Below are 14,503 nucleotides of genomic sequence, written 5' to 3'. Positions count from 1 at the left end.
CCCTCCAGTAAAATATTTGAGGGGTCACGGCCCTCCAAATGGATGGCCATTGCCATTCAAATGATGTGCGTGTTCCCATGGGCGTAGCCAAAGGAGGAAGGGGGCAGCTGCCCCCCTAAAAATTAGGCAAGGTGGGGCTTACCTGTACACACACACACACACACCAATTTTTTATTCAAGTTGGTACCCTTGTAGGTTCTTCCACAAACCACTTCTGGGTTCCATCGTCAAGATCACCGATTTGCCTTTAGAGGGGTCTCTCTCTCTCTCTCTCTCTCTCTCTCTCTCTCTCTCTCTGTGTGTGTGTGTGTGTGTGTGTGTGTCTGTGCTTTGACACGACAGCCCTGCCCTGTAGAAGGAGTCTTCTCCCGACACCGCCTCCCCTCCCATTTATTTATTTATTTGAAAATGGTTTTCCCCTTAAAGGAGAGCAAGGTCTCGATATAAGCAGTTGATACAGTTAAACTATGGAACTCACTCCTGCAGGGGGCAAGGACAGCCACCAACCTGGATGGTTCTAAAAGAGGATTGGACAAATTTGTAGAAGAGGAGAAGGCTTTTGATAGCTGCCAGCCACAATGGCTACGCTCTGTCTCCAAAGTCCAGAGGCAGTAATGCTTCTGAACAGCAGTTGCTGGAAGCCACAGGAGGGGAGAAAGAGCAGGTCTTGGGTTCAGGTCCTGCTTTTTGGGTTTCCCATGGGGGGGGGGGCAACTGGTTGGCCACTGTGAGAACAGGATGTTGGGCCACATGGGCTATTGGCCTGACCCAGCAGGTTTGTCTTATGTCTTTTAATTTCAATGGGCCTAACATTTAGGACGGGATGCGGGTGGCGCTGTGGGTTAAACCACAGAGCCTAGGACTTGCCGATCAGAAGGCCGGTGGTTCGAATCCCCGTGACGGGGTGAGCTCCCGTTGCTCGGTCCCTGCTCCTGCCAACCTAGCAGTTAGAAAGCACGTCAAAGAGGAAGTAGATAAATAGGTACCACTCCGGCAGGAAGGTAAACGGCATTTCCGTGCACTGCTCTGGTTCACCAGAAGCGGCTTAGTCCTGCTGGCCACATGACCCAGAAGCTGTACGCTGGCTCCCTCAGCTAGTAAAGCGAGATGACCGCCGCAACCCCAGAGTTGGCCACAACTGGACCTAATGGTCAGGGGTCCCTTTACCTTTACCTTCACGTAACATTTAGGGCAGCTCTGTCGGCAGAGCATGAGGCTATTAATCTCAGGGTTGTGGGTTCAAGTCCCACCTTGGTGGGGGGGGGGAAATCCTGCATTGCAGGGGGTTGAACTAGATGACCTTCAGGGATCCCTTCCAACTCCACGATTCTATGATCTTCTGTTTTAACAGCAACAACATCCATTGATAAATAGGAAGGTTTCAGAAACATCGCTGAACCAGACAGATTTAGCTTGGCACCTACAAACTGAGAATTAAGGAAGGAATTAGTCTAGAAATTATGGAAGGAATTAAGTCTAGGAAGGATGAAAGTTCTGCAGTATTTCTGGGGAGCTCAAGGCCATAGGTTCATAGTAATAATAATAATAATAATAATAATAATAATAATAATAATAATAATTTTATACCCCGCCCTTCCCGGTTCCGGTTTTCTGAAAAAAAAGGGGCTCATGGCAGCTAACAACAAATTTAAAACACTTACTTGATGCAACAAAAAACAGCATAAAATACAGTATAAAACGTGAATAACAATAAATTCAGAATTAAAAAATCAATTTAGGGGGGAAATCCATCCAATAAACATTAGATGATCACCAGGGCTAGCTGGCTGAATTAGTCCTATTTGGGCCAGCGAGGAGACCAGGGGAGAATTAGCTGTGGGATCCCAGAGCGGGTAATCTTCATAAAAAGGGGAGGGGGGAGGAAGGGGAATAAAAGATCAGGCTAAGTTCAAATTGAAAGCCAGGTGGAATAGCTCCGTCTTACAGGCCCTGCGGAAGGAAGTTAAATCCCGCAGGGCCCTGGTCTCATGGGACAGAGCATTCCACCAGGTCGGAGCCATCACTGAGAAGGCCCTGGCCCTGGTGGAGGATAATCTGACTTCCTTAGGGCCTGGGACCTCTAAACTATGATTATTCATGGACCTTAAGGTCCTCTGCGGGGCAGACCAGGAGAGGCGGTCCCGTAAATACGAGGGCCCTAAGCCAAAAAGGGCACTGAAGGTCAAAACCAGCACCTTAAACCTGACCTGATACTCCACCGGGAGCCAGTGCAGCTGGAAAAGCACTGGGTGAATATGCTCCCATGGCAGGGACCCCATGAGGAGCCTCGCTGCAGCATTCTGGAGTTTCTGGGACAGTTTCAAGGGCAGCCCCGCGTAGAGCGAATTACAGTAGTCAAGCCTGGAGGTGACCGTCACATGGATCACTGTGGCCAGGGCGGGGCGGGAAAGGTAAGGGACCAACTGTAGAGTTGGGAAGGGACTACAAGGGTCATCTAGCTCAACCCTTTGCACTGCAGGAGTCTTTTGCCCAACATGGGGCTTGCCCCCCACAAGGTAAAAGGACCCCACATTGCTTAATTTGGGGGGCCTCATAGACCCAATTAGAGCCGTGTTGGTTTGAGTCAAATGTATTGATTTTTTTTTTGATTTTTTTTTGCTGTATATATTTCAATATCCCAAAAGTTTGGTGTTAGTAGCTTAGATGTTGTAAAGCTCTGGTGATCTGCTGTGGAGAACCCTCCTTGAAGGAGAACATGTCCAAAGGGGGGCAACCAAAATGGTCAAAGGCCTGGAAACGATGCCTTATGAGGAACGGCTAAGGGAGCTGGGCATGTTTAGCCTGGAGAAGAGGAGGTTAAGGGGTGATATGATAGCCATGCTCAAATATATAAAAGGATGTCACATGGAGGAGGGAGAAAGGTTGTTTTCTGCTGCTCCAGAGAAGCGGACACGGAGCAATGGATCCAAACTACAAGAAAGAAGATTCCACCTAAACATTAGGAAGAACTTCCTGACAGTAAGAGCTGTTGGACAGTGGAATTTGCTGCCAAGGAGTGTGGTGGAGTCTCCTTCTTTGGAGGTCTTTAAGCAGAGGCTTGACAACCATATGTCAGGAGTGCTCTGATGGTGTTTCCTGCTTGGTAGGGGGTTGGACTCGATGGCCCTTGTGGTCTATTCCAACTCTAGGATTCTATGATTCTAAGATGGTTTCAGTGGTTGCCCAGATTTCATTGCCGGTTGAGAAGGGGCCCTGATGACAGTTTGCGCTTCAGGGGCCCCAAAATATAGGTCTGCCCCACCCCCCAAACATTGAGGACTAGCGTCTTTCTTTGAAGAAAGGCCATAACTCAGCAGCAAAGCATTTGCCTTGCGTGCAGAATAAGCCACATTCAATGTCTGCCGGTCAGTGTAGACAATGCTGAAGTAGATGGAACAGTGGCCTGTCTCACCTTGAAACAACTTCCAAACCAGCCCGTGAAAGATGCCTCAAGGGGGGGTGGGGGTGGCACAGCTGCCCTGGAGCCCTATCCAAATACTGTACCCGGCACATTCATTTATACGCACAGGGATGAGGGCCAATCACCTGGGTTTTCCTTGAAAGCTCATTGGCTTTATAACTCAGCAATTCCACCCCACCCCATTTAAAAGAAATTGTTAAAAGTGGTGGGGGGTTTTCTGACAGATCACATATAATAATAATAATAATAATAATAATAATAATAATAATAATAATAATAAATAATTTATTTATATCCTTCCCCAGCCGAAGCCAGGCTCAGGGCAGCTAACAACAATGAAATAATACAACATTCTAAAACCATTTCATTATAAAATTAATTCAAATCAAATTGATGGCAACCATTGGGCTAGAGTTCTGTGAAGATTGCCAGAGGAGGGGGTCAGGCTGTGCCCTGACCAAAGGCCTGGTGGAACAGCTCTCTCTTGCAGGCCCTGCGGAAAGATGATGTCAAGTCCCGCAGAGCCCTAGTCTCTTGGGACAGAGTGTTCCACCAGATCGGGGCCACAGCCGAAAAAGCCCTGGCTCTGGTTGAGGCCAGCCTAACCTCCCTGTGGCCTGGGACCTTCAAGATGTTTTTGTTTGAAGACCGTAAGTTCCTCTGTGGGACATACCAGGAGAGGCGGTCCCGTAGGTACGAGGGTCCTAAGCAGTATAGGGCTTTAAAGGTTAAAACCAGCACCTTAAACCTGATCCTGTACTCCACCAGGAGCCAGTGCAGCTGGTATAGCACCAGGTGAATGTGATCTCGCAGCGAGGACCCCGTAAGGAGTCTCGCCGCGGCATTCTGCACCCGCTGGAGTTTCTGGGTCAGTCTCAAGGGCAGCCCCACATAGAGCGAGGATCTAGGACATAGGAAGAGACTGTTGGATCAGGCCAGCGGCCCACCTGTTCATACAGTGACCAACCAGATGCTCAAACAGGAACCTTGCAAGTGTGATAGGCAATGTCCCTACCATAATCTTGCTCTACAAGGATCCTGCTCCATCTGGAACGCCGGTAGTGACTCTCCCTGCCTGCTCCCTGTCTCACCAGAGTGGTGCATGCCCTGGTTATCTCCCGCTTGGACTACTGCCATGCTCTCTACGTGGGGCTACCTTTGAAGGTGACTCAGAAACTGCAGCTAATCCAGAATGCGGCAGCTAGACAGGTGACTGGGAGCAGCCACCAAGACCACATAACAATGGCCCTGAAAGACCTACTTTGGCTCCCAGGAGGTTTCTGAGCACAATTCAAAGTGTTGGTGCTGACCTTGAAAGCCCTATAAACAGCCTCTGCCCTGTACAGTGGTACCTCGGGTTACATACGCTTCAGGTTACATACGCTTCAGATTACAGACTCCACTAACCCAGAAATAGTACCTCGGGTTAAGAACTTTGCTTTAGGATGAGAACAGAAATTGTGCTCCGCCGGCGCGGCGGCACTAGGAGGCCCCATTAGCTAAAGTGGTACCTCAGGTTAAGAACAGTTTCAGGTTAAGAGCAGACCTCCGGAACGAATTAAGTACTTAAGCCGAGGTACCACTGTATACCCGAACGAGCGTCTCCACCTGCATCTTCCAGCCTGGACACTGAGTTCCAGCTCTGAGGGTCTTCTAGTGGTTCCTTCACTCCGAGGAGTGAGGTTACAAGGAACCAGGCAGAGGGCCTTCTCGGTGGTGGCACCCGCCCTGTGAAACGCCCTCCCACCAGATGTCAAGGAGATAACTATATAACCTTTAGAAGACATACAAAGGCAGCCCTGTATAGGGAAACTTTTAAAGGTTTTATTATGTTTTTATATATGTTGGAAGCCACCGTGAGTTCTAGTGTTACACGAGAGAGAGAGAGAGAGAGAGAGAGAGAGAGAACCTCTCTATCTGCTTTCCCCATGTGATGTATGATTTTGTAACCCTCTATCATGTACCATCTAAACTCCACCATCCTCTCAATCATTTGGGTTGTCCTTTCCGGAACCCTTTCCGATGCTGCCATCTCCTTTTGGAGGCGAGGCGACCAGAACGCTACACAGCAGCAACACTTTGCAAAGCAGGCAGGGGAGAAACATCTACAGCACCCTGAACTCCTTGGAGGAGAAAGGCATATATGTTGTTGTTTAGTCGTTTAGTCGTGTCCGACTCTTCGTGACCCCCGGGACCAGAGCACGCCAGGCACTTCTGTCTTCCACTGCCTCCCGCAGTTTAGTCAAACTCATGCTGGTAGCTTCGAGAACACTATCCAACCATCTCGTCCTCCGCCGTCCCCTTCTCCTTGTGCCCTCCATCTTTCCCAACATCAGGGTCTTTTGCAGAGAGTCTTCTCTTCTCATGAGGTGGCCAAAGTCTTGGAGCCTCAGCTTCACGATCTGTCCTTCCAGTGAGCACTCAGGGCTGATTTCCTTTAGAATGGATGCGTTTGATCTTCTTGCAGTCCATGGGACTCTCAAGAGTCTTCTCCAGCACCATAATTCAAAAGCATCCGTTCTTCGGCGATCAGCCTTCTTTATGGTCCAGCTCTCACTTCCATACATCACTACTGGGAAAACCATAGCTTTAACTATACGGACCTTTGTTGGCAAGGTGATGTCTCTACTTCTCAAGATGCTGTCTAGGCCTGTCATTGCCCTTCTCCCAAGAAGCAGGCGTCTTTTAATTTCGTGGCTGCTGTCACCATCTGCAGTGATCATGGAGCCCAAGAAAGTAAAATCTCTCACTGCCTCCATTTCTTCCCCTTCTATTTGCCAGGAGGTGATGGGACCAGTGGCCATGATCTTCGTTTTTTTGATGTTGAGCTTCAGACCATATTTTGCGCTCTCCTCTTTCACCCTCATTAAAAGGTTCTTTAATTCCTCCTCACTTTCTGCCATCAAGGTCTGCATATCTGAGGTTGTTGATGTTTCTTCCGGCAATCTTAATTCCAGCTTGGGATTCATCCAGCCCAGCCTTTCACATGATGAATTCTGCATATAAATTAAATAAGCAGGGAGACAAAATACAGCCTTGTCGTACTCCTTTCCCAATTTTGAACCAATCAGTTGTTCCATATCCAGTTCTAACTGTAACTTCTTGTCCCACATAGAGATTTCTCAGGCGACAGATGAGGTGATCAGGCACTCCCATTTCTTTAAGAACTTGCCATAGTTCATATATATATGAAATAAGTAATAATGGTGTTCTTCCAGTCTGATCCTTCCACCTCTAGTCGTAACTCAGGAATGAGCTGGCCGTTTCTCGCAAGGCCCCAGTCTCTTCTCCTGAGGCTACTAATTCCCGGTGTCATAGAACTGTAGAGTTGGAATGGTAAGGATCAAGGCTCCTGCAATGCAGAAATCTCAACTCAAGCTATAATGCCATCCAACCTCTGCTTAAAAATCTCCAAGGAAGGGGACTCCACAACCTCCCAAGGGAGTCCTGTTCCACTGTTGAACAGCTCTTACTGTCAGAATGTTCTTCCCGGTGTTTAGTCGGAATCTGCATTCTTGCAACTTGAAGCCAATGGTTCGAGTCCTACCCTCCAGAGCAGGAGCGAAACAAGCCGGCTCCATCTCTCAGACCACACACTTATTCCTTCCCTCTCTTCCCTTCCTTGGGAGCCACTGAGTCACCTTGCCTTGCAATTAGCCTGCCAGTCCCAGGAACATCTCGGAGGGCGTCGGGACGGGAAAATATTGGTGCCAAAGCTTTTGAGCCCCGCAGGGTGTAATTAGCCACACCGGGAACATTGCGCCGAGGCTGCAAGGAACCTCTTGGCAGGGGAACAAAGCCGCCATCTCAGGGGAGAGGAGGGCCGTCACAAACGCAGAACTCGGCAGGTACAATTGCAGCCTGGCAGAGCTGGTGCGATGTCTGATTGGCACACGGGACCCTCCCAGAGCCGCTAAACGCTCATGACTGGGGGAAAGGGTTGGGTAAAGGCGTCCGCGGATGGGTAAATTGGGTGCCTGTCCAAAGCGAGCACAAGAAGGTAGTACGCTGACTCAGTCCATTGGTCCAGTGCATTGACTGAACCAGCTACATCGCTCGCTCCGAATAGAGGAAAACACGCATGGAAGGCAGAATATTTTAGAGGACCGTCTTTGCTTCCTCTGTCATTACTCTAGAACTCAAGGGCATCCAATGGAGTTGAGCATTGGAAAATTTGGGGCAGATAAAAAGAAGACCTTCTTTGTGGAGCACAGAGCTGAGATGTGGAACTCCCTGCCACAGGAACCTGCAGAACTGGCAAAATCAACAACAAAATTAAGAGAATCTAATGATGAGTGCCTAGGGCTTGCCGATCGAAAGGTCGGCGGTTCGAATCCCCGTGGCGGGGTGCGCTCCCGTTGTTCGGTCCCAGCGCCTGCCAACCTAGCAGTTCGAAAGCACCCCCGGGTGCAAGTAGATAAATAGGGACCGCTTACTAGCGGGAAAGTAAACGGCATTTCCGTGTGCGGCTCTGGCTCACCAGAGCAGCGATGTCACGCTGGCCATGTGACCCAGAAGTGTCTCCGGACAGCGCTGGCCCCCAGCCTATAGAGTGAGATGAGCGCACAACCCCAGAGTCTGTCAAGACTGGCCCGTACGGGCAGGGGTACCTTTACCTGATGAGTGTCAGTGAGTCAGTTTTAATGCACATAGCCAAAGGCTGCCGCAATGCACACAGATTCATTCAACAATTAAAAGAAAATACACTGGATTAATACACAAAACTTTAAAGATTTATATTATCAAGACATTACCTACTCTAAACAGAGCTATAAAAGTACCTTAATATACAAGTTAAGACATTAAACAATAAAATTTACAAGCTAAAATTATCACATGGCCACTGATATATTAAAAAAATAATGTTAATTGATACAATGTGCAATTATATTCGGAGTTTGGTGATAAAGATAGAATACAGCTTGATGCAGATAGGGTCAAATAAATTCATCTCCTTTACAGTTGGTGGCTACCTTGGCTATATAATGTGCTCTCATTTTCCTAGCGGCAGTTGCAAAGAGTGCTACATGCCAGGTCACATACTTATCTGTGTCTGCAAGGAGATATAAAATCATGTCAGAGGGGTTCTGGCCAGGGTGAGTGTTTTATGGAAGAATGGGTGCCTGTTTTTTGGACCACTTAAAGAAATTTTGTAGTATGATGAACTCGCAAGCAGGATTTTAGCTACGAGCAGCCGAAGTGATCAGAGTATAATATTGTGGGTCTGATTTGATAGATAGAAGCAACAGAAGGAGAGAGATGACAACTCTGTGGAAAACAGGAAGGTGACAAAAATAAGAGAAGAGGCAAAACTGTGTTTTGACTGTCTGTGTTAAAAATGTTGAAACTTAATAAAATGGAATTGGGGGGAAAGGTGGCAGTGACAGCCGCCGACTTAGATGGCTTTAAAAGAGGAATGGACAAATTCATGATGGAGCAATGGCTATGGTCTGCAGTCAGGCACAGGCTCCAATTGCTTGGGAAAACTCCTATATAAGAGAAATTTGAAAAATTAGAATATCGTGGAAAAGTTCCTTTATTTCACTAATTCAACTTGAAAGGTGAAACTAATATATGAGATAGACTCGTGACATGCAAAGCAAGATATGTCAAGCCTTGATTTGTTCTACAGTGGTACCTCGGGTTAAGTACTTATTTCGTTCCGGAGGTCTGTACTTAACCTGAAACTGTTCTTAACCTGAAGCACCACTTTAGCTAATGGGGCCTCTTGCTGCTGCCGCGTCGCAGGAGCCCGATTTCTGTTCTCATCCTGAAGCAAAGTTCTTAACCTGAAGCACTATTTCTGGTTTAGCGGAGTCTGTAACCTGAAGCGTTTGTAACCTGAAGCGTATGTAACCCGAGGTACCACTGTATAGGTAAAACTCGAAAAATTAGAATATCGTGGAAAAGTTCCTTGATTTCCATAATTCAACTTAAAAGGTGAAACTAATATTTGAGATAGACTCGTGACATGCAAAGCCAGATATGTCAAGCCTTGATTTGTTATTGCGATGATCATGGCGTACACCTGTTGAAAAGCCCAAATTAACAATCTCAGAAAATTAGAACATTCAAGGAAATCAGCAAAACAAGGATTGTAAATCAAGCAAGATTGGACCTCTGAGAAGTAGAAGCACATCTCACTTTGCATGTCATGAGTCGATCTCATATATTAGTTTCACCTTTGAAGTTGAATTACTGAAATCAATGAACTTTCCCACGATATTCTAATTTTTCGAGTTTCACCTGTATATGATCAGGTCTCCGGGTATCATAAGGTTAATAGGAACCAGTAACTGGTTGGAGGCAGAAGAATGGCAGGGGGAACCACCTGGGAGAACCCCAAGGAAGGAAGGCTCAGAGCCCAGGGAGTGGTGGTGGGACAACAGTGAGTGGCCAGAGGGAGAAGCCTGGGCGGAGGAGATGTCAGAAGCTGGAGAGGCAACAGGGTTTAGTGAGCAGGGAGAGTTTGTGGCAGAGAGCAGTGCAGAATCAGAGGCAGAGCCTGAAGCAGGAGAGGAGACAGGCCAAGCGACAGAGATGGATCTGGCTGGGGAAGAATCATGGATTTCTCTTGCTGCAACCAGCTCATAGTTGTCAACCGTCCCTTATTTGGCGGGAAAGTCTCTTATCCCAGTGCTGTGTCCCGCTGCTGTCCCTTATTGATGATATCCCTTAAATTTCCCGGGTTTCAAAGGAAGCAGCTCCTCTCCCTCCCTTCCTGCCGGCCAGGGAGGAGGGAGGCTCCAACTGTGTTGCTTGGCTGCGTTGCTCACCCAATAAGGAGTTTTAAGAATGACTGGGGGGTGGAGCTTGCATGCCTTGTGCCCATCAAATCGGCAGCATTGCCTGGGGACTCGCCTTTGCTCAGCGCTTCCCAGCGGAGAGGTGACGGGGGTTTTCCATGCTGCATCCCCTTTGCCGGGTTGCTGCGCTGTGGGAACCACCGCTTGAGGCTTCGTTTGGCTGCTGGCTGGGCTTTCTGCCTTTGGCTTGGAGGGGCTCATACCTGTGCTTGGAAAATCCCTTATTTTGGCTGCTGATCCCTTATTTTTGAGGCTGCTGCTCCATTATTTTCAAATCTGTAAGTTGACAGCTATGAACCAGCTCCCCTCACCCATTGTCTCCCAGAACCAGGAGAGGCATGAAAAGAGCAGAGGAGAGGTTGGCTGCATGCAGGCACAGTCCCCGATTGCGTGGGGGGAAAGCCCTGGAGAAGAGGAGTCTTAGGCAGCTGTGGGGAGACAGGGACTTTCACTCTCAGCAACTGCATCATGGGGCTAAGACCTACCAGAGATGGGCTGCTGTGCTCAATAGGCCTGACACCCCTGTGCAGATCGTGTTTTTGCCAGTAAAGAATTGACTCCAACTTGCACGGTGGGATTCACTGCTGGCTCCTCCTCTCCCCAGGTGAATGCTGATTCCCAAATTCTGAGCCATGCTGGGTCCAGGAGCACGGTCAGCGAGCCCAGCCCTTTCGCCGAGATAGCCATGAACAGCTGCAAATACAACGGCGGCGTCATCCGGCCCCTCAGCAGCCTGAGTTCCTCCCGCCACAACCTCCACGACCTAGACGCTGAGACCCAGCCCCTGCAGACCTTCCACGACTCCGGCCTGGAGGTGGTGGTCTCCAAGTCTGAGCGCAGCAAGGGGTCGGACCCCCGCCTGGACGACGACCCCGAGGCCGAGGAGAGGCCACGCAGTCACAAGAAGAACCAGAACATCGGCTACCGGCTGGGCCACCGGAGGGCGCTGTTTGAGAAGAGGAAGCGGCTGAGCGACTACGCCCTGATCTTTGGCATGTTTGGGATCGTGGTCATGGTGACGGAGACGGAGCTGTCGTGGGGGGTCTACACCAAGGTAAGGGCCTCCAGATTCCTATTATTGTTAATTATTATCGTTACAGCTTACAACCTGGCCTTAACGCTAACGTCCCAGGGCAGGCTGCAACAATAAAGCAATTCAAAATGACTTACAGAAACAAGGTAGATCCTTTTTTTAAAAAAAAAACTTATTTTTATTCAAAATTAAAACAGCACATATTATCCAGAAACATATCATCCTTAGTCCCCCCCCCCCATTTTTCCTCCCTCCCCTCCCTCCCCCCACAGAACCCACCCACCCCCACCCGGCTTCCCTCAGTTCCAGTCTTTGATTTCTCTGAGAATGCTGTTTTCTGCATGTTACAAAGTTGTATAGATCCTCAAACTATTTAGCTGATTATTATCAATAAAAAGTTTGTGAATGTTTATTCAAAACCAGCCAAGGAGTCCAGTTCGCTTTGTTGCATCTTCAGATACTTTGTAAAGGGTTCCCATTCATCTTTAAAGTCACAGTTATCCTCGTCCCGTAGGTTTGGCCAGTTCTGCGTAGTCCATCAATTTTCCTTGCCATGATTCTTTAGTTGGGGTTTCTTCAGTCTTCCATCCTTGTGCTATTAGAACTCTCGCGGCTGTTGCCACATACATGAAGATGTTTTTCAGCTTTTTAGGCAGATCTTTCCCTACAATCCTTAACAAAAATGCTTCAGGTTTTTAAACAAATGTTAAATGGAACATTATCTTCAATTCGTTGTATATCATTTCCCAATTTTTTAAAATTACATTACAATCCCACCACATATGATCCTAATGATATGCATACCAGTTGTCAAAGGATAAAGAGACGCATCTTCGGTTCTGGGCACCCCAATTTAATGTAAATATCGACAAGCTGGAATTCTAGTCCAGGGTAGTCCAACTTTTCATACCGAGTGGTCTGCAGGTGAACTTCCGACACAGAACCCGTGGTCCGTGTCACTGAATTAAAATTTCACATCGTGAATTAAAGTGTTTGCAATATATTTAATATACACAATTAAAAGTTTTAATTAAAATTTGATTGGGGGGGGGTGCTCATCCAGTTTGCAGACGACACCAATCCGGGGGGGGGGGGGATAGCTAATGCTGCAGAAGGCAGAATCAGAATTCAAAATAGCTCATCCGGCCTAGGAGGGAGGCCCCCAAATTAGCACAACTCTCTTCCCGGCAACTGGTATTATTCCAATGTAGGGGGTGGGACACAGCTGCTGTTGATAGCCCTCTCCCTTGTAGATCCCCCCCACTCCCAAATCCTCTTCTAAAGCCATCCAAGTTGGTGTCTACCCCCACATCCTGTCTCGGTGAGTTCCTCAGTTTAACAACGCACCATGTCTCGTCTCCTTTTGCCCCTCTAGGAGTCTTCATATTCATTCGCCCTCAAATGCCTCATCAGTCTGTCCACAATGATTCTCCTGGGGCTCATCATCATGTACCACGCGAGAGAGATCCAGGTAAGAATCCAACTGCCCAGCAGGTTTTGTACGAAAGCCGAACATATCTTATTATTGTTAATGTGGGGCTGCCCTTGAAGCTGACCCAGAAACTCCAGCGGGTGCAGAAGGCCATGGCAAGGCTCCTTACGGGGTCCTTAACATGGGATCACATCCATCCAGCGCTTTACCAACTGCACTGGCTCCTGGTGGAGTACAGGGTCAGGTTTAAGGTGCTGGTTTTGACCTTTAAAGCCCTTCACGGCCTAGGACCCTCGTATCTACTGGACCGCCTCTCCTGGTATGTCCCACGGAGAACCTTAAGGTCCACAAATAACAACAACTTGGAGGTCCCGAGCCTCAAGGTGTTTAGATTGGCTTCAACTAAGGTCAGGGCCTTTTCAGCACTGGCCCCAACTCGGTGGAACGCTCTGTCCCAAGAGACCAGGACCCTGCGGGACTTGACATCTTTCCGCAGGGCCTGCGAGACAGAGCTGTTCCGCCTGGCCTTTGGTTTGGACTCAGTCTGACCCTTATGTTTCCCTCCCCTTATGGTCTTGATTTATCAGCTACTTTTGAAATGAGGCTGCATTTTAATTTCTTTTTCTTTCCGCTATTATGCTTTTACTCTGATTTTATTGGTGTTAGCCACCCTGAGCCTGGCTCTGGCCAGGGAGGGCGGGGTATAAATATATTTTTAAAATATATTATTATTATTATTATTGTTATTATTATTATTATTATTATTATTATTATTATTATTATTATTATTATTACCTGCCCTCCTCTCTGTAGTCCGAGAGCAATTGAAACACGATGTTAAAAATGGTTTGAAACAACTTGCAATCCCAGGAATAAGGTGGGTCCTATAAACATAGAGGGACGCGGGTGGCGCTGTGGGTAAAACCTCAGCGCCTAGGACTTGCCGATCAGAAGGTCGGCGGTTTGAATCCCCGCGGCGGGGTGCGCTCCCGTTGTTCGGTCCCAGCGCCTGCCAACCTAGCAGTTCGAAAGCACCCCCGGGTGCAAGTAGATAAATAGGGACCACTTACCAGCGGGAAGGTAAACGGCGTTTCCGTGTGCGGCTCTGGCTTCGTCACGCTGGCCACGTGACCCAGAAGTGTCTCCGGACAGCGCTGGCCCCCGGCCTCTAGAGTGAGATGAGCGCACAACCATAGAGTCTGTCAAGACTGGCCCGTACGGGCAGGGGTACCTTTACCTTTACCTTTGCCTTTATGTACACCTCGCTTGGGAGAATCATGGAGTTGCAGTGAAACTTTGCTGGAGTTGATGCCTGATGACCTCACCCAATTGTAGACCTACTGACATGACTGGGCTGGAGTTAGACATTTCAACATGTCTACCATGAGTATGGTTAGCATTGAATATGTATCACCCAGGGTTCTTAAATCGCAGAGTTGGAAGGGACCACAGCGGTCACCTAGTCCAACCCTCTGCAATGCAGGAATCTTTCACCCAACGTCATGGAGATAGCAACACAGCAAACATCAAGGCTACTTGCCATTGGTAGTCTTCTCCTCTGTGAATTTGTCTAACCCTCTTTTAAAACAACCCAGGTTGGCACCCATCACTGCCTCCTGCAGTTCCACAGTTTAACTACGCCCTGTGTCTGTGTGAAGAAGCATTTTCTTTCGCCTACCCTGAACTGTCCAGCATTCAGCTCCTCTTTGGATAACGCCGTAGAACTCTAGTAACGTGATGGAGGAAAGCTGCCTGCGACAGTCATTTGCAGCAGCAACAACAATCTTCCTTCATCGCAGGGGGTTGAGCTA

The 14,503-nt window shown here is 48.3% G+C and overlaps 1 protein-coding gene across 3 annotated transcripts in view; it reads left to right on the top strand.

The window, feature by feature from the left end:
* Window positions 1-14,503, top strand: part of KCNN1 (potassium calcium-activated channel subfamily N member 1) — a 91,648-nt gene that overhangs the window by 42,298 nt on the left and 34,847 nt on the right. For all 3 annotated transcript variants that reach the window (XR_013391210.1, XM_028713798.2, XM_028713797.2), the window contains exons 2-3: window positions 10,832-11,281; window positions 12,636-12,731. Coding sequence is in view for 2 of the 3 variants with exons in the window: in XM_028713798.2 (XP_028569631.2) it covers window positions 10,913-11,281; window positions 12,636-12,731 (465 nt within the window). In the remaining variant the exon portion in view is untranslated. The remainder of the gene's footprint in view (window positions 1-10,831; window positions 11,282-12,635; window positions 12,732-14,503) is intronic.

This window comes from Podarcis muralis, chromosome 18 (genome assembly GCF_964188315.1).
Source record: "Podarcis muralis chromosome 18, rPodMur119.hap1.1, whole genome shotgun sequence".
NCBI classification, from domain to species: Eukaryota; Metazoa; Chordata; class Lepidosauria; order Squamata; family Lacertidae; genus Podarcis; species Podarcis muralis.
The sequence above is the reverse complement of the archived record's forward strand: the minus strand, read 5'-3'. Positions and strand labels throughout refer to the sequence as shown.